The sequence below is a fragment of the Zonotrichia albicollis genome, chromosome 3, assembly GCF_047830755.1.
Source record: "Zonotrichia albicollis isolate bZonAlb1 chromosome 3, bZonAlb1.hap1, whole genome shotgun sequence".
Lineage (NCBI taxonomy): Eukaryota > Metazoa > Chordata > Aves > Passeriformes > Passerellidae > Zonotrichia > Zonotrichia albicollis.
Window position 1 is genome coordinate 13,225,461 of NC_133821.1, and position 24,113 is coordinate 13,249,573.

At 54.7% G+C, this 24,113-nt stretch overlaps 1 protein-coding gene and 1 long non-coding RNA gene across 6 annotated transcripts; one reads left to right on the forward strand and one right to left on the reverse strand.

The window, feature by feature from the left end:
• Positions 1 to 4,135: 4,135 nt before the first annotated feature.
• Positions 4,136 to 17,953, reverse strand: LOC113459252 (uncharacterized). 5 transcript variants are annotated; one of them, XR_003380336.2, is made up of 4 exons: positions 12,903 to 17,953; positions 11,927 to 12,051; positions 11,012 to 11,197; positions 4,136 to 10,436 (listed from the first exon to the last, which is right to left on the reverse strand). It is a non-coding gene; the product is annotated as an uncharacterized LOC113459252 (long non-coding RNA). The 5 variants fall into 5 exon arrangements; XR_012579387.1 differs by lacking the exon at positions 12,903 to 17,953 and having other exon boundaries at positions 11,012 to 11,190; positions 11,927 to 12,890; XR_012579386.1 differs by lacking the exon at positions 12,903 to 17,953 and having other exon boundaries at positions 11,927 to 12,890.
• A 1,885-nt stretch (positions 17,954 to 19,838) lies between these two features.
• Positions 19,839 to 24,087, forward strand: NKX2-4 (NK2 homeobox 4). The gene is made up of 2 exons (XM_074536756.1): positions 19,839 to 20,398; positions 20,519 to 24,087. The coding sequence occupies exons 1-2, from the start codon at positions 20,026 to 20,028 to the stop codon at positions 21,184 to 21,186; spliced, it is 1,041 nt and encodes a 346-aa protein (XP_074392857.1). The 5' UTR covers positions 19,839 to 20,025; the 3' UTR covers positions 21,187 to 24,087.
• The last annotated feature ends 26 nt before the right edge of the window (positions 24,088 to 24,113 follow it).

The window sequence follows — 24,113 nt, forward strand, 5'->3', positions numbered from 1 at the left end:
TGCTTCAAAAAACGAAAACAAACCCAAGCAGGCTTTTGTCAGGAGCAGCGGGGCCGGTGCAGCGCCCGCCCCGTCCCGCGGGGCTGAGCCCGGCCAGGACGGGGCAGTTCAACGCCAAAGGGACGAGCGGCGCCGGCCCCGCAGCATCCCGATCCCGCAGCATCCCGATCCCGCAGCATCCCGATCCCGCAAAATCCCAATTCCGCAACATCCCGGGCCCCGCCGATCCCGGGGTGCCTCTCCGCCCCATCGCATCCTGCAGCCTCCGCGCCGCCGCTGGGGTTTTTTAGCCTTTTCCCACATTTTTCCTCCGCTCTTTTCCCATCCCTGCTCCCATCCCCGAACCACCGAGGCTCCGCGCAGGGCTGGAGCAGCGGCGGCCGCTTCCAAGCCCTGGGGAGCTGCGCTGCTGTCCCACACCCGAGGGGGACACCGCGACCAGAGCCGGTTTTCCCTTCTCCAAACCCGGCGTGCGAGCCAGGAGCGGACAGATGGAAAACTGTCGCTTTTTTCTCCTTACTTATTTTTTAATTTAAAAAAAAATCCCAATATTTTCCCTGTTTTTGGGTGGTTTTGTTTTTGGTTTTTTTTTTTTTTCTCCTCATTCCCCTCGGGCTGTGGCGAGTCTATCAAACCAGTTGTGTGGCCCTAACCTCCGTGGCCTTATATCTGCCGTGCCGCCGGGCCAGTCTATCTTTGCACAATATACAGTAGACTTCAGAGAGCAGCACAATGGGGGAGGCAGGGAGGTGAGCATGTTAGAGGCGTGCATATTAACGAGCCGCAGCCAGGGAAGCCAAAGGAGCCGGCGAAAAACCGGGAGAGACGGTGCGGGAGGAGAGGAGGGGGGGGACGCCCTCGCCGCGCCTCGCCTGCCTCGGCCTTGGCTGTTTTCTGTTTTTTGGGGCTCGGCATTGATGCGGAGCGCGGAGTCAGGGAGCGCTGTCCTCCGCGTTTTGTTCGGGCTGTCACTCGCGCTCATTGTTCGGCATGTTCTACATGTTGTATCCCATATGGCCAGCTGGGCCGGGGACCCCTGACAAAACCCAAATTGTGCCCAGCTTTCAAACCCAGCATTGTTGTCTGTGAAAGGCAGGCGAATTAAAAATTCGTGCTATATCTATTCTGGAAAAAAAAAAAAAAAAAAAAAAAAAAGAGAGAGAGAGAAAAAAAAAGAAAAAAAAAGAAAAAAAGAGGGGGCGCAAGGAAAAAGAATCTCTGCTCTCTCTTTGAAGGCCAACAGAGCCTCTCCTCTTCTCTGACAAGTTTCTCTCTCATTTCACAGGAAATCCCCCCCCCGCCCGTCCCCCCCGCAGCACCGAAAGCCCCGAGCGCGTCCCCCCGCAGGAGCCCGCGGAGCCGCGCTGCGCGGCCGCGGAGGCCCGGGCAGAACAAGGCGGCATTGAGGGCGGGCTGGGCTGCAGCTGCCGCCTCCCTGCGCGGCCCGGCCGTACCGCCAGCCCGGCTGGCACGTCCCGCTGCCTGCCGGAGAAATGGCCCTTTCTTGTCCGCGCTCCTGGTTGTGCAAGGCGGGGAGGAAGGGAGGGAGGGAGGGAGGGAGGCAGAAGGAGAGGGAGGGACAGAAATTAAAAAGGAAAAAAAAATATATATATATAAAGTAATAATAATAATAATAATAGGGGAAATAAACAGTTTAATTTTAAAAAGAGGAGAAGAAAATAACGAAAATGGGAAAATAAGTGGAGAAAGAAAGAAGAAATTTTATAACGGAGAAACGATTAATAGGAAAAAAAGAAAAAAAGGGGAAAGGAAAGAGAAAAATAAAAGGGAAGAGGAAAAACATAACGAAAATGAAAAGGAAATGAAAAAAAGAGGGAAAATAAAAAGATAACGAAACAAAATAAGAAAAAGCGAAGGAAGAAAAAATAACCAGAGAACGCAGAAAAAGAAAAACAACGGATGGGACGGAAAACAGGGGAGAAAACAGGAAAAGAGCGGGGAGAAGCCCCAACCCGGGCATCCCCCGCGCCCCGGGACGCTCAGCGCTACGCGGGATCCCCGCGGTGCCCGGAGCTGCCCCGGGCTCGGACGAGGCTTCCAGGATGGGGATCCGGCCCTGGCAGCCCCGGCCAGCCCCTCTCGGCCGCCAGGGCGGGTCGGAATTTGAGGATTTGGAAGCTCAGCCCGATCTCCAGGCCAGCTCCGTTTCCTTTTCCCCCCGTTTTTCCCGGTTGTGTCCCCGCGGAGTTTCCCCCCGTCCCCTGTTGACTGTAGGGCTTAGTTGGCGGCGCTGTGGGTTTTTCGGGGCTGCTCGAGGAGCCGCTCGAGGGGAAGCTAAGCCAATATTTACCGAGCCCAGGGCAGCTCCCGGCGGGTTCATTAGGGAGCCGGGGGGGCTCCAAAGGCCCGGGGGGAGCCCCGGGGGGCGGCGCTGGAGCGGCGAGCAGAGCCGCGACCCCGCTCCGCGTTACCGGAGATTTGCGAGGCTCCCCCGCGAATGACACCCCCAAAGCCCCCCGAGAAGCACCCCTGGAGGGGTTCCTTGCTCTAACCGAGGGGTTGTGGTTGGGTTATTCGCCCAGCCCAGGCAGCGGCCGCGGGGAGGCAGCAGAGCCCCGCGGAGCGCCGCGCTGGACGGGGTGGAGGCTGCGCTGCCCCTCGGAGCCCCCGGGCCCTGCGGAGCGGGGCACCCCGGGGCTCCGCGTCCCTGTGCCCGGCGACATCCCCGTCCCCGGGCCGGGATGGCCGCGCGGCGGCGCTGCTGGATAAGGGACAGGGACGCGCCGTCGGGGCCGCCCCGCGGGGAGGGGACCCTGGCTGCCGCCCGGGGACACCGTGGGGAGGGACGGGCCGCTGGAGGGGTGGGACAGGACCCGCCGGCCTGCAGGAGGAGCGGCCTGAGCCCTAAACCGGGGACATCGCTTTGAAATGCAGCGTGGAGATCGGGGAGTGATGAGGTCTGGCCGCTGATCTTCATCGGGGACTGGTGCCACCCCTCAAACTCCCCAGGCCGCAGAACCCCGCCTTTGGGACAAGCAGAGTGCCCCCAACCACAGAACTCAGCCTTTGGGGCAAGCAGAGTGTCCCCAAGCCCCAGAACCCACCTTTGGGGCAAGCAGAGTGTTCCCAACCACAGAATTCAGTCTTTGGGACAAGCAGAGTGTCCCCAACACCCAAAACCCCACCTTTGGGACAAGCAATGTCCCGAGCACCAGAACCTCACCTTTGGGGCAAGCAGAGTGTTCCCAAGGCCCAGAATCCCACCTTAGGGACAAGCAGAGTGTCCCCAACCCCAGAACTCACCTTTGGGACAAGCAGAGTGTTCCCAATCACAGAACCACGCCTTTGGGACAAGCAGAGTGTCCCCAACACCCAAAACCCCACCTTCGGGGCAAGCAGAGTGTCCCCAAAGCCCGGGCGGGGTTTGGTGCTCAGCAGTCGTCCTTTCAACGCTGGAAGAGTAAACAAACCGATGGCGAGGACGGCGTGGAATTCCGGAGAGATGGAGAGGATGAGGCAGCACATCCACGGCTTCCTCCTGCCCCACAGGGAGCCACTGGGATGGGGAGAGCTCCCTCCCTGCACTGGGGACACTGGGGACAGTGCAGCCTGAACACCTAGTGGGAATCAGGCACCTGGGCACCACAGGTGAGTGCCTCAGGACAGCCCTGGGCTACTCCCTCACCAGGGATGCCTCACTGAATTTTGGGTTTCATTCGGTGCTGGAGAATTTTCTGCATTTTGCCCAATGCCGCTAATTAGCGGTAATTATGTAGAGATTCAGGGAATTTCTGATGAGAGAGACACAGGAGAGACCCCTCCCTTCAGCTCCCCCATGGCCCTTGCAGGCAGCAGACTCCCTTTTTCCCTCTTTCCCCCTTTCCCTCTGTCCCTTTATTTCTCTTTCCCTCTTCCCCTCTTTCCCTCTCTCCCTCTTTCTTTCCCTCTTTCCCTCTCTCACCTGCCCAATGCTGGTAAATATTTTCCCCCCCTCTTCTCCCTCCCTGATATTTAAATTACCAGCAAACTCAGAGAACCTGGGATGCTTCAGCTGCAAAGGACAAGCACTTGATTGAGGCAAATAAAAAAGAAGAAGAAGAAAAAAAAGGAGGATTTAAGGTTGCAGCATCCTTCCCTCCCACAGGCCCCACAGGTCTCACCAGCCACAAAACTCTGAATTTGTCTGAACATAATTTTATTGAACATAATTTTATTGGGTCACACAAAGGTTTGGGCAGTTTCAGCAGGGTTCATGCTCTGCCCCTGAGTTCCACTGACACATCTGGGATTAAACCACCAGCAGTCACATCCATGCTCTCAATACAAAAAATTCCAGATCTGCTGGGAAAACCCAAGAGCTCAGACAAACCTCCCTGGGATTTTTCCAGTTCCACTTGGACAAACAGAGTGGCTCGATCCTGCCTTGGGATCTGCTGCTTTCTGTGGGATTCAGCCACAATTCAGGGAGAAAGTTCTCCATCAGATAAAAACTGCAAGAAATAAATTGTGTCAAATCGTGCTGGTCAAATCATTGCCTATGACTGGATCTGGCCAAGCAGGCTCAACTATTTCAGGGGGAAAAAAAGAGTTTTAAGGAGTGGTTGTGTCTCTGGATGTGCAGGGATGGAGCTGCTCCTCCCCACCACCTGTGGGATGCACCACTCCTGGCTCTCACACACACATCCTGCAGGGAAGAGGTGTCTGAAGGGAAAGAGTTCAGCTCTGGTTGTTCGAGAGTCTAAAACAAACATCCCTGGAAAATTTCCCCAATTGTGGAACTTCCCTGCTGTTATCCAGACATCATTTCTCCCCTCTCCAGTTAGAGCTGTCCCACAAAAAGTCACTGACTCCTAAAAGAGATGAACGCACCACAGAGGATTCTTAATCCAAAATCAGGCTGAGGGACTCAGCCTCGATAAATTTTGGGTAGAAATGGCCATAAATCCCTCATATCCTTGGGGATGTGTCTCCATCCTTTGCCACACCACAGATGGGTTCTTGGCAGCACATCCCACAGGTAACACAATTCCTTGGTGCAGGTGTTCCCTGGGGGTGCAGCAGTGTGGCTGAAGGCTTTGCTCATCCTCTTCCTCCCCTTCACAATCCAGTGGTTTGGGAAGGGCTGCACTCCTTCCACAGCCTGCACACCAGCAGGAGCATTGCTCATTCCCAGAGTACGACAGGCATCAGCCCGAAACATTTCAGAGGGAGCTGCAGGGAAGTGAGCCCTGAGTCCTTTCCCCAGGTGCTTTCCCCAAATCCCACAGCAATCCCATGAAAGTTTGGGAGCCCCTTTGGCTGTGTAAGGCAGAGCCCATGGGGTGAGCCCAGGACTAAACCAGTGATTCCCAGTGACTCCCAGGCCAGCCTTGTCCTGCCCCAGGAGCAAGAGGAGATGCTGCCCCACACGTATCCAGAGGGGCTTGGAATTCCCCCAGCAGGGAGAGAGACCCTGGTTGCACATCAGGCCCATCACAGGTGAGGAAGGGAAGGGACCAGAGGTGATTTCAGACACAAATCCAGATCCAGAGGCCACCCCTTCAACACCTCCCAGGGGGAGACGCTGGGAATTCCCACTCCATCCTCACAGACCCTTTGGCCCCACTGCTGCTCATCCATCACGGCCATCCCAATCTGTCTGTGCTCATCTGCACCAGATCCATGGATTTCCACACCCAAGGGAATGCTGGCAGTGCCAGGCACCTCACCAAGCTCCCGCTGCCAGGATGGAAACCCCCTGTGCAATCCTAAATATCCCAAAGACAAAGGCCTTGAAGGGCAAAACCCCCTCCTGGCTCAGGGGATGCTTTTTAAGCTGTGGATAAATGCAGGACTTGCCTTTGATGTCCCTCTCAGAGTCAGGGAACAGCTGGATGAGAACCCACCACAAAAGGGAATTCAGGGCTGTCATTAGCGGTGGCTTGGGGTGGCAGCGGCTTGCTGTGGGTTCCAGGCAGCTCCTCGATTGGTCCCTCTCGAGTGAGGCCACTTAAAACTCCATATTACACGTCAAAAAAGGCAATGGAAGCATCCCCAGCTTTTTGTATTTCGGTTCTCTCAAGGGTTTGTGAATGAGGCGAAAATAAAACACCCCAGAGCCATCAAAGAGCAAAGCGAGATGATTGTGGTGAGGAGGGAGGGAGAGGAGGAGGAATGGTCACTCAGTGTGCACCCAATTTCTTCCTGGAGCATCCCAGAACTCCCCACACACGGGAAACCCAACCTCCCTTCCCGCACAAAGTCTTGGGAAAATAAATCAATAAACAGATTGCACAATGTAGCTGAAAAGTCAGAGGAATGGTAGCACTGGAAGTCACTTTGCCATGGTGGAGCCCATTCAGGATAAAATTTTATTCTCCTCCCTCTTGAACCATGGGTTTGCAAATAATCAACAAATAATGAATGCCTGATTATGGAAGAGCAGCCCCAGTGCTGTGTGGCAGAAACCCACCCAAAATTTGGCCTGTCCAAAGTCCCAATGGAGCACATCAGTGGCTCAATATCAAAATGTTGTCACCTCCAGGGCCAGCAAAGATGTCCAGCAGGGATTTGGCTGTGTTGTGGCAGATCTGGGAAAATCCCTGTGACATCCAGCTCCATCTACCTGGTTTGTGTGGCTGCCCAGAGACACCAGCTCACCTAATTTGTCTTAGGGAGGTTTTGACTTTGGAAAATGTGTTGTATTTTTTTCCCTGGATCTCCCAGCACCTGTGAAGGGATAAATCAACTCAGTGGCGTGCCTGAGACCATCTGGCCGGGCACATCATCAGGTTTGTGCCACTGGCATGAAGAAAATGATAAACAAGCCCAGATTTTCCATGTGGCTGTTGCCATTGTGCCGGGATTCAAACAGGAATCCGGGAGCAATCCCAGTTTAGCTCCACCCCGTTGTTCCAGGCTCTGTTCACACCCTGAGGGCAGGGAACAGCACCTACTGGGTTTGGGGTTTTCCTGCTCCACCTCAGCCATGGGTGAACCAAAGAGCTTCACTCTTCCTGCTCCCTAATTGATGATAACCATTGATTATCAAACAGGGAGAATCCCTTGTGTCCTTCCAGCAGCTCCTGCCCCTGGTCACCAGCAGGGACACTGGACACCTCTCCAGTGCCCCATGCAAACAACATTTACGCCCCTAAATACCCACTCTCTACTTTGTGCAGCTCGATTTTAAAGGCAAACAGCAGCTTTTCTCCATCAATAATTCATGGGCCACTCCAGATAGCCATCAAATACGTAACCAAATTAAGTGAACAGTATCTTGAGGTTTGCAGCCCAAGGTTTCCTGCCTCAGCCCGCAGCATGCCTGCCTCTGTTTGGGTTGCCACTTAATCACTGCACAATATTTGCTTTGGCTTGGCTGTATGTGAGGAGGGATTTATTCCATCCCATCTGGCTGCAGCAGGGGGAAAAGCCACCCTTAACTCCTCCTCTGGCTGCCTTGGGGACTTTTGGGAAGGAACTCCACAGTGGAGCAGCTAAAAATGTTCCAGCTACCTGCTTTGACATGCTGTTTATCCATACTGTCAGTTTTTAAGGAATAACTCCCACCACTCCAGGCTTCTTCTTTCACCTCCTGAGCTGCCCACGCAGCTCTTGGATGTAATTGCACTCAGAGCAATCCCAGCTTTGTTTGTGTCCCTCGAAACCCCCCAAAAATAACGACAAGGGTTTAATCTGCATTTATTTGGGATGATTTCAGCGTGGCTCAGCACAGCTCCCGGGGAGCTGGAGAGGAACAAGGAGCCCATTGTGCCTCGTGTGCCACACTCGAAGCCCATCAAAGCCAGCACCAGCCTCGAAGATTCTTGACTTGAGATCCACTGGAAAAGCTCCCAGTGACTTCAGGAGGCTTTGAATCAGGTGCTCCAAGGAGAAGCCACGCTGGCGGCGGCAGGCTCCGTGTTCATCGCTGTTTGGAGATGGAACAAGAAGTTCTGAGAAGCCACAGAAGCAACAAACCAGAAAATATCAACAACAAACCACACTCGACAGCATTATCTGTAATCGAGTGTGGAATGAGTGGAGAGAGCATTGAGTGCTTCCCAGATCTGCCCTGAAAACTTTGGGACTGGGGAGGAGGGTGAGAGCAGAGAACTCACACCTGCAGCTGAGTTTGCCACAGCTTGGGCACGGAGCAGCTCCCTGGCATGGAAAAATGGGAGCAGGGAGATCATCAGCCCAGCCAAGCCCAGCCCAGCCCCACCTGCTGGGTGAGACACAGGGGAGGAACAACCCCAAAAACAACAGAAAGCAGCAGGGCAGGCACTCAGTGCATCCTCCTGAGGGACCAGCACCTTCCTCAGGCAGCTCTGCACCCAGAAAACTGCCTGGGAAACCTGTTATCCTTGGAATGCTTGCCTGGAGTCTCCAGCCAGCACCTAGGGAGGAAGAAGAGACAATTCAGCTGTTATTCCAAGGGAGGGAAAGCAGAGCCAGCAGGAGAGGACCCACTGAGCAGCAGTGGCACGGGAGGAGCAGTTTTACCCCTCGAGCAGCATCTGAGGCACCAGGGTTCATGCTTCTGAAAATCCCTGGCACCCGCTGTGCCACAAAAGTCACTCCACGAGGCCATCCCAGGCTCCATCAGGAGGGATATTAATTACCACAGAGACACTTTTCCCTCCCATGTCTGGATGTGCGCTCGGTGGTTCCTGCGCTGGGGAAATTGCCGCTCTCTCCTGATTAAGTGCTTAATTGTGGCCAGAGCTTCCTCAAGTGTTCCCAGCCCTGAGCTGAAGTCCCACTTCAAACACGTGCTGTTATTGACTTCCTTATCAATTTCCTCCCCGGGAATCCCTTCCAAAGGGTGCCTGAGGGGCCCTGGGTGCATCCCTGTTCTGCAGGGAACCAAGTGGAGAGCTGGGTGCACGGAGAGCACTCACGAACTTGGGCTCCAACAAGATGTTTGGCAGACAAAACCAAAGGAAATTAACCATGATTTTAGCAGCATTCCCATCCCTGGGAATGCTCAAGGCCAGGTTTTGAGAACCTTCATTCTGCTTGAGGCAGTTCCCACCCGTGAAATCTCACCCACAGCTCCACAAAAAGTTTCTGGCCATGGGGAAAAGCTGAGGTTAAAATCCCCGTAGGCCTCGCGACAGTGACACCAGCCCCGGCTCAGAGCTGCTTAATGGTTAATGGAATAATATTTCCATCCGTTGTAGATGAGAAAAGATAATTACTTTCGGGGTTTAAGAACCAAATGTGTTGATCCAAATGTAATCTCAGTGTTTTAGCATCTGATTATTACATCAGAAACACAAATGTCAACGGGCTGCAGCAACCGGGTTGTTGGAGGGGGGAAAAGGAGATGTGTGACTTAAATCACACACCAGGGGAAAGATGCCCCCAAGGGACTTTTAACTTGAGTTAATTAAAAATACTCTACTTTCCCGAAGCATTTTGGGGGCTGGGAGCTCATGTTTTCCCTCAGTGATCCTTCTGCTACACCCAGAACAAGGGACAACCAGAGGGGACAGCTGTGGGTCATTCCCTGCTCACCCAAACCAGGGATACAAATCCCAGATGGCTCACTCCCCACAGGAAGGAATGGCTGCAGGAATGTCATACACTGAGAGTGCTTTAGTGGTGCTTTTTTCTGGAATTCATTCTCTCACCTCCATGGGCCCAGCTGGGCCTGTTTGTCCCAGCTGTCCTAAACCTGTAGAACATGGGAGAGATTTCCTTTCCAACACAGACCATCGCAGAACCTGCAGCAGCAGCCCATCCCTCAGGCAGTTTAGACAGGAGATGACAGGATTTCTGTTCCCCAGGAGTCCCTGTTCCCCAGGAATCCCTGTTCCCCAGGAATCCCTGCTCTCCCTCTCCCAAAAGCATCCAGCACACGCAGGGACCAGCACACGACGTTAACACGAGCGTGCTGCCAAGAACCAAACTGGAATTGTGGTGCTTTCCTGCTGAACAAAGCCCTTGCCTTGATTTCTCAGCCAAGTTCAAGTTCCCAGCGGGCTGATTTCCCCCACCCTGTCCCTGAAGCACCCAGAGCTGTATGGAATTTTATTAAATTGCCAGCACGGGCGGCCGCTCAAAGTTTGTGTGGCTTGATGTGATCGATGGCAGCAAAACACGGGAAGAAAGGAAGGGGGAGGGGGGCACCTCTGTTTGTTAAAGCTTTTTCTTTTCCCTTTTGAATAAAATGTCAACTCCATTATATAGATGTCAACTCCATTACTGCAACACTCCCGTGGCAGCCTCAACATGGAACTATCTGCTAATAAAACAACTTTCTCGCAGGGGGAGCAGAGGGCAAGTTACCTGCTGGAGGTTCCAATCTGGTTAAGAAAATTCCTGTTTATCCCTGCAGGCACAAACACCATTTCCATTATCCTGGTTTCCTCCTCGTCTTTGTTGGCCCCAAAGTAAAAACCTGCTCTTGTATCCTGATGAGCCCGCGGTGGTCACAGACCTTTCCTCGTTAGAGAAGGTGGAAAATGAGGAGTGCAGTGCCTGGTGTGCTGCAAAAAAAAAAAAAAAAAAATCTGGGTTAGAATCGTGGAATAGCCTGGCATTGAAGGCACATGAAAGGTCCCCTTGTTCCAGCAGCAGCCAAGGTGGCAAAAACAGAGAAGGGGGATGCTCCAGGGGGATGTGCTGCAAAACCCTCTGAGGGGGGTTTGGGGACAGGTGCCCCCCAAATCAGCAAGATCTGCCCACAGGCAGAAGGTACCACAAGCACCACCCCAAAAGCTCTTTCAGAGAAGCCCCTGGAGGGGTTTGGCACATTTGCATGCCTGGGAAACCAGGATACACTTGGAAAGAGAATTTGGGAGGGTGAAAATGGGGGGCTCCCATACTTCCACAGCTCTTTTGAGGTACAAATTCTATTTTTAAACAGCCAGGAAGGTGGGGAAGCCCCTGAGCCTTGCCAGGCATGAGTTGTGAGAGGCCAGGGCTCCTCCTTCGCTCTCAGGTTCGCTGGCTGCACACATCCCCACGCAGACAGACAAAGATGAGAACATATTTAGACAAGAATAAAGAAACCCATTCCACGACGGGAGTTGTTTAGATAATTGATTTCCCTTGGACTTACAAGCACTAAATAACAGCCAGGCAGGCACATCTCCCAGATAACCTTTTCCTTCAAATCTCTCTTCCAAAGGATTGGCCTTTGACAGAGGCGTCGCTGGGAGCGCAGCTCTGAGGCAGCTCGTAGGTAGGACCTTGCTGAGAGAAGGCCGTGACTGTTCCTCAAGCAATTATTTTTTCCCCCTGTATCCTTTGCATAGAGAGAGCTAATTAACTGCCTGCCAGGTTCTGCAGATCCAGGGCGCAGAATGAAGTAGCACAAATGTCATAATTAATTAGCAGTTTAACGCCAGAACGAACACAGCAAAGGTGCCCTGTCAATATTCCGGCGCTGGGATGGGGAGCATTCCACATACCAGGCACTGGGGCACATCCAGCCTGGACAGCAGAGAGGCTTTCTTCATGGAAAGGGTGGTCAGGCATTGGAAATGCCCAGGGAGGTTTGGAGTGGCCCTGGGGTAGCACTCAGTGCTCCGAGATGGGGACAAGGTGGGCGTCGGGCGCAGCTTGCACTGATGGGCTGGGAGGGATTTTCCAGCCCCAGTGGTTCTGTGATCACACCACAGAGCCCCAAACTGTTGGAAGCTCAGCTGGAATCACCGAGAAATGAGGAATAACCTGTCAAGTCCCCCTGTGGAGCTGGGCAGGGACAGCCCATGCCAGGCTGGGATCATCCCTGTCCCTGCGCCACCACAAGGCGTGCCCAGCCCCAGGCCCTGCTCTTTCCCAGGGACATCATCCATCCTACCTTTCCCTCATCCACCAGGACATTTTGTTTCCCTATTCTTAGTGAGAACGACCCTGCCAGTGGCCCCCAGGCAGGCCCCAGCCCCTGTCCCAGCCCACCTTGCAGTGGGGACAAGGGTGTGTTTGGCACAGAGACACAAAGCTGTCACACACACCCAAAGCTGTCACACACCTCCCATGGGCAGAAATTCCTTTCCCAGAGATGGAAGAGGGGCTCAGCAGCATGGAGTCACCAGCTTCCCCCTGGATCAAGGCTGACAGAGAGGGGTTAGACCTGGAGCAAGCCCCACACCAGACCTGCCACAACAATTGAAACTGAAACAATTAGAGTCATCAAGGCTGGCTCCTGGCAAGAGCCAAAACCCAAGAACTCCCTGAGAAAGCTCTCAGCCCTACCCTTGTTCCTTGAGCAGATGTTCCCAATGCTGCTGGGCACTGGGGAGTGCATCCCACACACCAGGAGCCCAGGAGGGCACAGCTCTCCATGGGACACCCCAAATCCTGCCCATGTGAGATCCACAGCTCTGAAAGTAAAAACCCTAGTGGCACTGTCGTATTTTCTGGAAAAATCCCCTTGCCCAGGATTTTGCTCCTGGGAAGCTGAGAAGCCTCAGAGAAAAAGGAAAACAATAATTATCCCATTTGCTTCTCCTGTGTTTTGCTGCTTTGGAATGTTGTTGGAGATTGTTTATCCAACGTGTGAATTGTTTCGACTTAATGACCAATCAATGTCCAGCTGTTTCAGACTCTGGAAGGAGTCACAAGTTTTTCATTATTATCTTTCAGCTTTCTGTCTGTATCCTTGCTCTATTCTTTAGTATAGTTTTAGTGTAGTATTTTTTAGTATTATATTTATTAATATTAAAATACTGTAGTATTTTTAAGTATTATATTTATTCAGGTGCCTTCAATGCCAGGCTATTCCACGATTCTATTATATTTAGTATTATATTTATTTAGTATAGTATCTTTAATACAATATAGATCATAAAATAATAAGTTAGCCTTCTAAGAACATGGAGTCAGATTCATGCCTTCCTTCCCTCATCTGGGGACCCCAAAAATACCACACCCCAAGACTCAGGCATGATTCCCAAGGGTTCCAAAGCAGGGCAGATTCCTGCGGGAAAATAAGAGCAAGGACTTACAGGCATCCGTGTCTCCTTCCATCCTCAGCTCCCCCAGCTCCCCTCCCTTCCCCATTCACCGTGGGAGATGTTCAGGGGGAAAAAGCAAAGCGAGGGACGAAGCCCCTCATCCCTGCATCCATTTGGGATCATCCTGCTGCCAGTGCCGGGCAGTGCCAGGTGGGAAGGCAGTGCTGAGCCTGGTTTGGGTGATTGAAATGCCATTGCTGCCTTGCAGAGCCAACTCCATGGTGACAAGCAGCTCCGGGAGCCGTGACACCAGCAGGTCAGAGCCGGCACGGCAGCTCCGGGAGGGAACAATGAGGAGGAGCAGGAACCTGGGCTCCGGGAAAAAGGATGGCCTTGAGCAGGAGAGAACAGCACGGCACGCAGGAGAAGGTCCTTAACTTCGGTTTCCTCTGTTTTTTAACCTAATGAAGTCTTTTATTAACCCCATCTGGAAGGGGCCAGCACCTCTCCAACATCTGCTCGGGGGCTTTGTTCAAGTGTGAAACTTCTCTGCTGTTTTTCCGAGCCTGGCTTATTCCAGCACTTCAACAATGGGGTGTTCCCAGGGATTTCTCTCCCCACAAAGTGCTGACTCCTGCAAGTGAGAGCCCCAAACCAGTGGTTGGGCAATGTCCATCAGCCATGAGGGACCGTGCACTGCAGAGCTCCACACGGGAATGCTGCTCCTCATGACAGCGGATTCCCAAAGCTGGGAAGGCATCAGTGTCACAGACATCTTTTATGAAAAATCCTTTCCTTAGGATTTTTCCTCCTGAGAAGCTGAGAGGCCTCAGGAACAAAATGTAAACAACGATTATCTGCTGCTGTGGAATGCAACAGGTGCATCTGGGATTGGTCTCATGTTGAATGTTTCTAATTAATGGCCAGTCACAGCCCAGCTGGCTCGGACAGAGAGTCTGAGCCATAAGCCGTTGTTATCATTCCTTCCTTTTCTATTCTTAGCTGGCCTTCTGATGAAACCTTTTCTTCTATTCTGTTAGCATAGTTTTAATGTAATATATATCATAAAATAATAAATCAAGCCTTCTGAAACATGGAGTCAGATCCTCGTCTCTTCCTTCAACACAAGACCCCTGTGAACACGGTCACACATCAGCAGGGCACTTTTCCATCCTGCTACTGCCTCCCACAGCCCAGAGGGAATTTCCCTGTGGAACAGCTTTGGATCCAGGCAGAGGTGGCTACAGCAGCAGGGATTTCTGTGGAGGAAGCCTGGGAGACATCTCCCACCACCACCACGTGCTCTTTTGAGAGCAGAACTCATCTCCTTGGGGGCCATGTCCTTCACAAATCCAGTGTAACAGACTCCTCCTGGCCCTGTCTTGTCCTGCTCTGTTATTGCCAGCTCCGGCCATTCCCCATCCAGGATCTGGATCACTTCCACACCAGGCTGTCCCACAAACCCCGGGATGCTGCCCCGCAGCCTCCCTGGGTCCCTCAGTGGGATTTAAAGGATGTCTGTGTGGTGTTTCCCAGCCCTGCACGGTCTGGAGCTGGCAGGACCCAGCAGGGCCAGGAGAAGTTGATATCCAGCCATGGAAAATCCAGAAGGATGAAGGATCCAGCAGCACAGGGGCTCAGGGGCCCTTGGACAGGTCCCGTCTCGAGGTGATCCCACAGGTTTGTCCCAGGTTTATCCCACCTCTGCCATGTCTGGGCTCCCGCTCCTTCTGCTCCAGTGATGGGAAGCAAGCCCTGAAGCTGCTCCTCAGCTGCCACAGGCAGGGGGGTAAATATCCCAAAATCCCAGCTGATCCCCATTTCACACCCACAACTGCACCTCTGGACCATCTTCCCTGTCTCTCCACACCCCTGGGAAACAACACATTCCCAATTTCCCTGTCAGCTCCTGCACCCATCAGACGCAATCTTACTCCTCAGGGTTGCACAGAAAGGAGGGATGGATTTTTCCTCCAAAAGAGGGGATTTCTCCCCACTTCGGAGCTCCAGGGCACCGAGTCAATATGGTTACTCCTAACCGTACATGGAATATTGCTCTGATTTTAAAATTTGTGGAGATCATCCTTCAGGAAGACTCTCTACTTCGTGACTTCCTCACACCCAACCCAAATGGAGTCTTTTCCATATTTTTATTTTCCCCTTTCCCAAGAAAACCCATGTGCTTCTCTGGAGGTTTGTGCAGATCCAGCTCTGTCAGAAGTGAAATTCCCAGCTGGACACAGGCAGCCTCTGGCTCCTTCACCCTCCCCACCAGCACAAGGATCTCTCCTGGGCAGCAGAGGCAGGGATAAAGCTCATTCCAAGTCACCAGTCCTGGACTTGAACTGAACCCAGCAGCCAGGAGCATGGGGACGCTGGATAACCTTGGAAGTGCTCCAGGCCAGGCTGCACAGGACCCTGGCAACCTGATCTGGAGCTTGGCACAGGATGGTCCTTCCAGTCCCTTCCATCCCAAACCAGGCAGGAATTCCATGGTGATCCCACAGGTAAAACCCATGGGAAAACAGCCACCATGTGGAAGGGCTCCCGTTCCAAAGGCAGGAGCAGTCACGAGCAGCACAAACCAGGAGGGAATTTAAACCTGGGAGTAACTCAGGATCCTGGATTTTGCTGGCATTCCCTCACCCATGCTGCAGCCACAGGGAAAGCCAGCCTTGTTATTCTCACTAATGAAACTGGGAAAATATTATGGAATGAAAAACAGAGCCTCAATAAAGAGGAGAGAGGCAGTGGGGCCAGCAAAAAGGAGCCAGTGGCACACGCTGCTGCCAGGTGGGATGGGGCAGGTGCAGGGATCGGGGATCCAGGATTAGGAATTCAGGCATAGAGTGGTGCCAGAGAAACATCTACATTCTGTAATCCGAGGAAAAGCTGGAGGAGATGCCTCAGGAATATCCCCCAGAGCATTTCCTGCCACCTCAATAATTAGGAAAACCCTAAAAGCAGCTCTGGGATATTTCCCTTTCCTGCTGCTCGCACTGGAACCTGCTCTGCTCCCACCCACACTCTTTTCCCTTTCCAGAAACTTTTCCCAGCTGGATCTGGGGACACAAGGCATTTCCCTGGGAGCTCAGTAGCTGCAAACATGCCCTTCCACAGGCAGGATGAAAGCTGCCTTGTCACCCAAACCCCACGGGAAAACCCATCCACACAGCAAGCAGGAATCCCAGGGAAGGCTGTGTGAGACCAATATATTTATTGGTGTGTGAGGGGGGTGGTTATCCCAAAAAAGCCACGATAAGGAAAACCTACAACCACAAGGATAAACATCATGCCATGAAAGTTATCATCATGTAAAGAGGTGCGTGGACAGGGACCTCCTAAACCTGACTTTAGGGCAGACCAGACCTGTCACAGGGTGTCCTGCTGTGGCCGTGCCAGTCTCGATGGGCATTCCCGATGGGCATTCCTGCCAGGCATCCCTTGGGCATCCCAGCCCGCAGTTCCTGGCTCAAGGCTCGATTTTTCCCCCCGGCGGCCGCGATGTCCCTGTTGGTGCCGGGTTAATTTCTCGCCTTGCCCGTGAACAGCCCATTTAGCGCCACTTCAAATTCCTAATTCCGGGGTTTTACGTGGAAATGGTTTTAGAGTGCGCTGGAAACCCCGGGTTCCTTTTCCAATCTCGCCACGTCTTTAGAAAGCAATTCCTTAAGCCTCCGTTTCCGAGACCCTTTTAATCTCTGCAAATTATTGGTGAGAGCTGAACCGAGGCAAGCCGCCACCACAGCGCAGAGGGAGAGAGGCCAACCGCTGACTATTTAGAGGAAACCATCGCTTTTCGGGCCGAGAAATAAATTAGCATTTATACTGGATTATTGAAAAACGCCCTCCCAAAAAAAATCAGCCTCCATCTCCGTGTCAATTGTGGCGCACCGGGGTCAGCACCTCCGCTGTGACAGGCACGGGCTGGCACGGCAAAGGACAACTTGCGTGTGGAAATGAGCCCCGAGTGTGTCATTATCATCCGGGAGGCAAGCCGGGCTGGGAAATCACAACTGCACTCCTGGAAATCACATCTGCACAGGCCGGCATGCCGGCGACCTTCGGCGGAACGGGGGTAATCAGGGAGCGGGGAAAATCACCCCCAAAAATTAAAACACAAGAGTTTGGCTTCTTGGCTTTTTGCTTTTTGCAATTTCTGCGTATTTACTGGTGGGGTTTTTTTGTTTTGGTTTTTTGGGGTTTTTTTTGTTTGTTTTGGGTTTGTATTTTTGTTTTGTTTTGTTTTGTTTGGTGGTTTTTTTGTTTGCTTGTTTGTTTTGGGTTTTTGCTTGTTTGGTTTTGCTTTGGCTTTTTTTTGTTGCTGTTGTTGGTTTTTTTTTTTTTTAATTTGCTTTTAAACTACTTCCCTTGGAATCTGCAGCTTGATCCTGCCAGGGTAGGGAAGGAAAAAAAGTCCGGTTTTGTGTGGAACCTCCAGGTGATGGAGGGTTAGCTTAGAAAAACACCTCTATAAGCAAGAAAGAGTTCAAGGTTAGTGGGCTGGTTTTTTGTGAGACATTTGCCACATCAAAAAGATTTTCTTTACACTCATCACCAATATGAAGTGATGCTTTTTATCCCAAACATCACGTTACTGATGTGGGGAAATTCCTGGGCTGCTGTCCGGGGACATCCTGGCTGGATTTTTCTCCCAGTCCAAGGTCCTGGGTGTGAGCAGGGGCTGATGACACACCTGTCCCCTGAGTCCCTACAAACCAGCTCGCTCGTGCCACATCCCAAAATCCCGGCTTACAGGGCCAGTCTGACACAAACAGGGCCACTCCCTCCCAGCCCTTCACCTTATTCTGCCTGCTTTGACCCCAAAGCAGCACTGAGGCCTCGGGGAGATCCCAAATGCCCCAGTGGCTTGCAGGGAATCCTGCCTACAGCACCAGGAGCAGCCTGTCCCTTCCCAGAGGAAAGCAGGGACACCACGCTCTGCCTCTCATCCATCCATCCATCCATCCATCCATCCATCCATCCATCCATCCCCAGGGCAGGGTTCCTGCTTTGCCAAGCTGCTCCCTTGGAGAGAGGTTTCAGCAGCTCCACCCTGGAGTGTGAGCCCCAGAAAGGAGGGGACCTGCTCCAGTAGGGAGGGAAATAAAATAAAGTAAAAAAAAGTAAAGTAAAAAAAAAAAAGTAAAGTAAAAAAAAAGTAAAGTAAAAAAAAAGTAAAGTGAAAAAAAAGTAAAGTGAAAAAAAGTAAAGTGAAAAAAAGTAAAGAAAAAAAAATAAAGAAAAAAAAGTAAAGAAAAAAAAGTAAAGAAAAATAAAGAAAAAGTAAAAAAGTAAAATAAAGTAAAAAATGTAAAATAAAGTTTAAAAAGGCAAAATAAAGTTAAAAAGTAAAATAAAGTAAAAAAAGGCAAAATAAAGTTAAAAAGTAAAATAAAGTAAAAAAAGGTAAAATAAAGTAAAAAATGGTAAAATAAAGTTTAAAAAGGTAAAATTTAATAAAAAACCTAAAATTAAAAGTAAAATAAAATATTAAAAAGTAAAGTAAAATAAAATAAAATAATAAAATGATCAGCCTTTGGAGGAAGACTCTGATGAAGGCAGAGCTGGGCTCAGACACGGTTCAGCAGTTCACTGGTACCACTGGTGACACTGGTGGGCACCGGGGGCTGTGCTGGGGGCCCGACCCCAGGGACAGAGCTGTGTCACACCCTGGGGTTTCCCTGAGGGGCAGCAGTGTCCCCACGCGTGGGGCATCCCCCGTGCTGCTCTCACAAGGATATAGAAAGGCTTTGGCTTTTTCTCTTCTCTTCTTTTTTTTTTTTTTTTTTTTTTTTTTTGAGCAGGGGAGGGGAAGAGAGGTACAGGGAAAAAAAAGGATGGAGGTGCCAGGAATTCTGCCCGAATGGTGGGAATATTGCAACTGAACAGAGCTGTCGGGATTTGGACGGCAGCGCGTGGAGATTCGGGACCCGTTTAACTCCTGACCCTCGCTGGGGTGTCAGAGTTTCAGTGTGGAGCACAAAGTTTAAAACTCAAACCTGCGCCCGCTCCGATCTTTTATCTTTTATTTTTAACAATCACCGCAGACCGGCAGGCGCCTTGCCTTCAAAAAGATCAGGGGAAAGATGGGGATTGAGAAGGGAAGGGTCCAGTCTGGAGGGTGCGGGATACCCCTGGCTCCCCAAAACCCGCAGAGCGGAGTCCGTGCGCGAACACCGGCGGCACCCCGGGAACCGGCGCCGCTCAGGGGCGAGGCTGCTCACTGAACACCCCGAGTTTTACCAATTTCTGGGCAAGGCGCAGCCCCGCGGGTCCCCGGGCGCGCACCCCGCGCATCTCCCCGCGCTCGGCTGCGCCCGCCCCGTCGCAGCGGTGCCCGGCCCGGGGATGCGGGCACAGCTCCGGCCGCAGGGTCTGGCTGCGCCCCGGCCTCTGAGCCCGGCAGAGACCCCGCTCAGCCCCGCTCAGAGAGGCCCCGACGGGCGCGGGGTGCCGGTGCAGGAGCCCCGCAGCCGCTGCCCGGGGCGGCGGAGCGAGTCCCGCAGCCGGTCCGGCCCCGGCCCGCGGGCTCGGGCTGCTCCAGGAGAGCCTTTCGTTGCGCCAAAACCAACGAGCAAACGAAGAACGACCGAAAAAACCCCGAAAACGCGACCGCAAACGAAGCATCGGCCCTAAAGGGGCCCCGGTGCCGCGGGGGTCCCCGCTGGCCTCGCACCCCGCGGCCGCGGCTCCGAGGGGCCGGGAGCGGGACCGGGATCCGTGCAGCCCGGCCGGGAGAGGGGACGGGGCTGCCCAGTGCTGCCGTCGGGGCCGGGCGGGAGCCGCTCTGCCCCGGGACGCCGTGCCCGGGGGTGGCCGCGCACCGTGGCGAGGGGCGAGGGGGAACGGGCAGGTACTTACGGGCGAGGGTGGCGGGGCCGGGGCCGCTCGGAGCCGCTCGGGCGCTGCCCCGGCGTGGCCGGGCTTAAGAGCCGTCGGGCGGGCGCAGGACAATGGCCGGGAGGAGGGGGCCGGGGCCGGGGGCCGGCGGGAGGCGGGGAGGGGCCGGAGCCGCCCGCCGCCGCTCCGCCCCCCCGCGTCTGGCGTAAACCCGGCGCCGGGCTAAAAGAACCGGCGAGCTACCGGCGCCCGGGGCTGGTGGCCGCCGAAGCGGACGGCTCGGCGGTGCCGGCGGCAGCGCCCGGCCCGGCCCGGCCCGCCCCGTCGCGCCATGTCGCTGAGCCCCAAGCACACGACGCCCTTCTCGGTCACCGACATCCTCAGCCCCATGGAGGAGAGCTACAAGAAGTTCGGCGGCATGGACGGGGCGGGCGGGCTGGGCGCGTCCCTCGGGCCGTACCGCCAGGCCTCCGTGCCCCCCGCCGCCGCCGCCGCCGCCGTGCCGCAGCATGTCCCCGCGGGCGCGGCCGCCTACCACATGCCCCACGGCGTGTCGCAGTTCCCGCACGGAGCCGTCGGGGGCTACTGCAACGGCGGGCTGGGCAACGTGGGCGAGCTGCCCGCCTACCCCGAGGGGATGCGGGGCGGCGCGGCCGCTGGCGGCGGCTGGTACGGGCCCGGCGGCGACCCCCGCTACTCCAGCAGTAAGTGCGGGCGCGGGGGGCGCGGATGAGGAGGAGGAGGAGGATGAGGGGCGGCCGGGCGCGGGGGGAGCGGAGCGGCGGCCCCGACGGGGCGGGCGCTGAGCAGGCCGTCCCGCTCAGTCTCCAGGTTCATGGGCCCGTCGGCGGGGATGAACGTGGCCGGCATGGGCGGCCTGAGCGGCATCGCCGAGGGCGCCAAGGCCATCGTGCCGCTGCACGCCGCGCCGCGGAGGAAGAGGAGGGTGCTCTTCTCGCAGGCGCAGGTCTACGAGCTGGAGCGGCGCTTCAAGCAGCAGAAGTACCTGTCGGCGCCCGAGCGGGAGCACCTGGCCAGCCTCATCCACCTGACTCCCACGCAGGTGAAGATCTGGTTCCAGAACCACCGCTACAAGATGAAGCGCCAGGCCAAGGACAAGGCGGCCGCGCAGCAGGTGCACCCCGACGGCGGCGGGGGCGGCGGCGGCGGCGGCGGTGGCAGCGGCGGCGGCCTGTGCCAGCAGCCCTCGCCGCGCCGCGTGGCCGTGCCGGTGCTGGTGAAGGACGGCAAACCCTGCCCGCCGCCGGGCAACGCCACCCCGGGCCCCGGGCCCGCCGCCCCCTCAGCCCCCGCCGCCGCCGCGCACCCGCATCCCGGCTCGCTGGGGCAGGCGGCCGACCTGGAGGAGCTGTCGCCCAGCCCGCCGGCGCTGCACGGCCCCGTGGCTCCCCTGGCCCCCCTGGACTCGGCCGGCGTCGACTACAACGGCGGCATGGTCAGCCCCAACCTGCTCTACAGCAGGACGTGGTAATAATAATCGGTGCGTCCCGTGTGTGTGTCCCCGAGTGCCCCGCTCCTCCGGCGCCGGACGCTCCGCCCTGCCCGGTGCCCGCGGGGATCGCCGACGGCCGCCCCACTTTCAGTCCCCTCCTGGCCTCCCTTCGAGTTTTTTTTAAGTCTCTCCTGGTTTTGGACAAACGGCCCCGACGGCAGGGCCGAGTGCTTGCGTGAGTGTGAATCAGAGTGGATTTGTGTGAGTGTCAGTGTGTCCGTGTCCCGGCCGCCGAGAGCTCCTCCCGACGGGGCGGGGGCGGCCGGGGCAGCGCGGGGCTCCGCTCCGGCCCGGCCCCTCGCCCCGGCGGCAGCGCAGCCCGGAGCCCCGGCGCAAATCGCGATAAACCCTTCGAGGCGCAGCTCATCGCGGCCGAATTAATGCCGTGGGGGTGCCCCGGAACGGTGCCATTCCGTTCTTATCTCCGCCCGAGGTAAATTGGGTCGCAGCTCAGTTGAGGCTGGAGCCGTGGCAGGAGAGCCCCGCAGCGCCGGTGCTGGGATTTAAGGGGAAAACCCCGTTTTTCTCGTTGTTGTTATTAAATACCGCGCAGTCAGTGAATGCCCGTGCGTGGACGGGGCGCGCATCCCGCGGAGCCGCCTCAAGCCCCGGCCCTTGGCTCGGAGCCGTGCGGAGGTGACGGAGAGCCCGAGGATCCCCGGGGCTGGACCCCGCTTCCCGCCGGGATCGGACCCCGCAGCAGCTGGGGCCGGGGGATGCGCGGAGCCGGAGAGGGGTTCATCCCCGCGCCACTGTCCGAGGAAATCCCGCACGTCGGGAAACGCTCCTCGGGACTCCTTCCGGCAATTTTTCTTTCTTTTATTTTTTATTTTAATTTTATTTTAAACAATAAAAAGGAAGCCTTGTTCTCACGACTCGGCTGCTTCTTTCTCGGTGTACGGACTGAAGGACAAGCTCAAAATCCCCTTTTTGCTGCCTCCCTGTCTGCTGCTAAGGATTTAATTCTGCGTCCCTCCCGCCTCTGCCAGACTCCCCCATCCTTGGGGGACCCGCTGGACCCCAGCCCCGGGAAGCACCGGGGCTGCCCCACTCCTGGCTGTGCCATGAAGGAACGATTCTGAGATGGAAAAGTGGGATTTTGGCCTCTGCAAGACCACAGACTCAGTCCCAGACCTGTCCCCAAGCCTTATGTGGGAGCCTGGAGGGGAAGGGAATCTCCACCGTTCTTGTGGAAAGAGATCCCTTTTCTCCCTGGCTCCCTCCCCTTTCCATGAGGGAGAATTTCTCCCTGCTGGGTTCCACGGGAAACGGCCCAGAGTGACTCCAAATTAGACGTGTATTTGTACTTAAATTCTGGGGTGGGACTGAGCCCAGCCTGGTGAGTGGCTTCCCCCTCAAACTCTGTTAAATCCAAGGGGATATATCGGGCTCAGCTCCAGCTTGGGGAAAAAACCCAAATGTTAGCTGTGAGCAAAGCAGCCTGAGGAGTTCCACAGGGATGCTGTCCCAGGGTGACCCCCAGGCTCCCCAGCAGCTGGGGGCACAGGGAACGGCAGCAGAGCCCCAGGAAGGTGGTGCTGCCCAGCCAGCTCCTGCATCCCAGCCGAGGAAAGGAAGCCCCCAGGCCAGCACGCTGCTCCAAGCAGAGCTCCGAGTGGGCAGCGCAGCTCCCAGGGCCCAGGCTGGCTCTACTCACACTGCAAGGGGGTGAAGGATTGGGCAAAGTGAAGCCTGTAGGGATGAACCTTTCCCAAATGTTTACCCAGACTTTTTGTGCCCCAAAAAACTGGAGCAAGGGACAAAGCCAGCAGCACGCGGGTCCATCCACTTTGGAATGTAGGTGACCCACCCCACTCCTTCCTCCAGCCCCATTCCCAAGAAAACTCACCCTCAGAGCTGGTTTTGTCCGGCTGGAAAAGCAAAATGGTTCTTTTTGAGCCCCCAGTCTTTTCCCGGCTGTGGGAGAAGGCCCTGGGGAGAGCTGGCGGCTCCCAGCCCTGGGAATGCTGCATCACAATGAGGGATTCTGCCCCACCTTCCATCACTTGAAAATAATGAATCCAGGTTGATTTCTTCCTTCCAAGTTAAATGGGGCTGTTAGGGCTTTTCCCCCAGTTGCTGGTGATTAACACCTGGATGTTTGGAAAAGAAGGGAGCACCAAGGAGTCGGGGCAAGAGCGGGGCTGGGAACTTTGCTGTTTTACACAATACCCGGATTTAATGGAAAAATCCAAAGGGAAAGCTGAAGTGAATGCTCCCCTCATTTAATTTTTTTTAATTAAACAAAAATTTTAAATTCTAGAGGTTGGGTGGAATTATTTTCCAATAAATCAACAGGAACGTGTGCACACAGGTAAAAGACACAAACACACTCTGGAGGGGGCTGGAAATTAACCACACGCCACTGCTCAGAATTTCAAAAGCCACTTTATAAAGCAAATAAAAATATTTACTGATTTGGTACACCCACACAGAAAATCCCTAGAAAGAGTGCTAAAAACGAATGAAATTCCTGCCCTTCGCAGCCGTTTTAAATTATGTATCAAACAGACAAACCCACGGCCCCTGCCTGGTTATGCCATGACAAAACCCACGCCAGAAACAGGCACACATCCAAAAAAAGTTGAAATGTTTTACTTCAGAGTCCGAGAAACCGAAGGAAGCACCTGCCAAGGAGTAGCGAGGGCTGAGGGCTGTGTCTCTCTCAGTGCCGCCGGCTGCCTGCTGGGTCTGCCCCCAGAGTCCATAAAATCCCATTTCTGGGCATTCTTTCCAACCCCTGGTCTGTTTTCAGGCTCTTGTGTGTGGAGTAGAGGATGTTTGGAGTTCAGAGGGGCGGGCAGCGCGCAGCACAGCTTGGATTTGTAAGGAGGACAACGCAGCACTCCCACCTCGTCCGACGGCAATCCGCTCTTCCCAGTCCCTCCCAAAAATTCATCATCAGG

Excerpts from the sequence above, each read along its gene's own strand:
- NKX2-4 (XM_074536756.1), top strand. The coding sequence starts at position 20,026 with ATGTCGCTGAGCCCCAAGCACACGACGCCCTTCTCGGTCACCGACATC. Across the intron at positions 20,399-20,518 it reads CGACCCCCGCTACTCCAGCA|TCTCCAGGTTCATGGGCCCG; the intron begins GTAAGTGCGGGC and ends CGTCCCGCTCAG.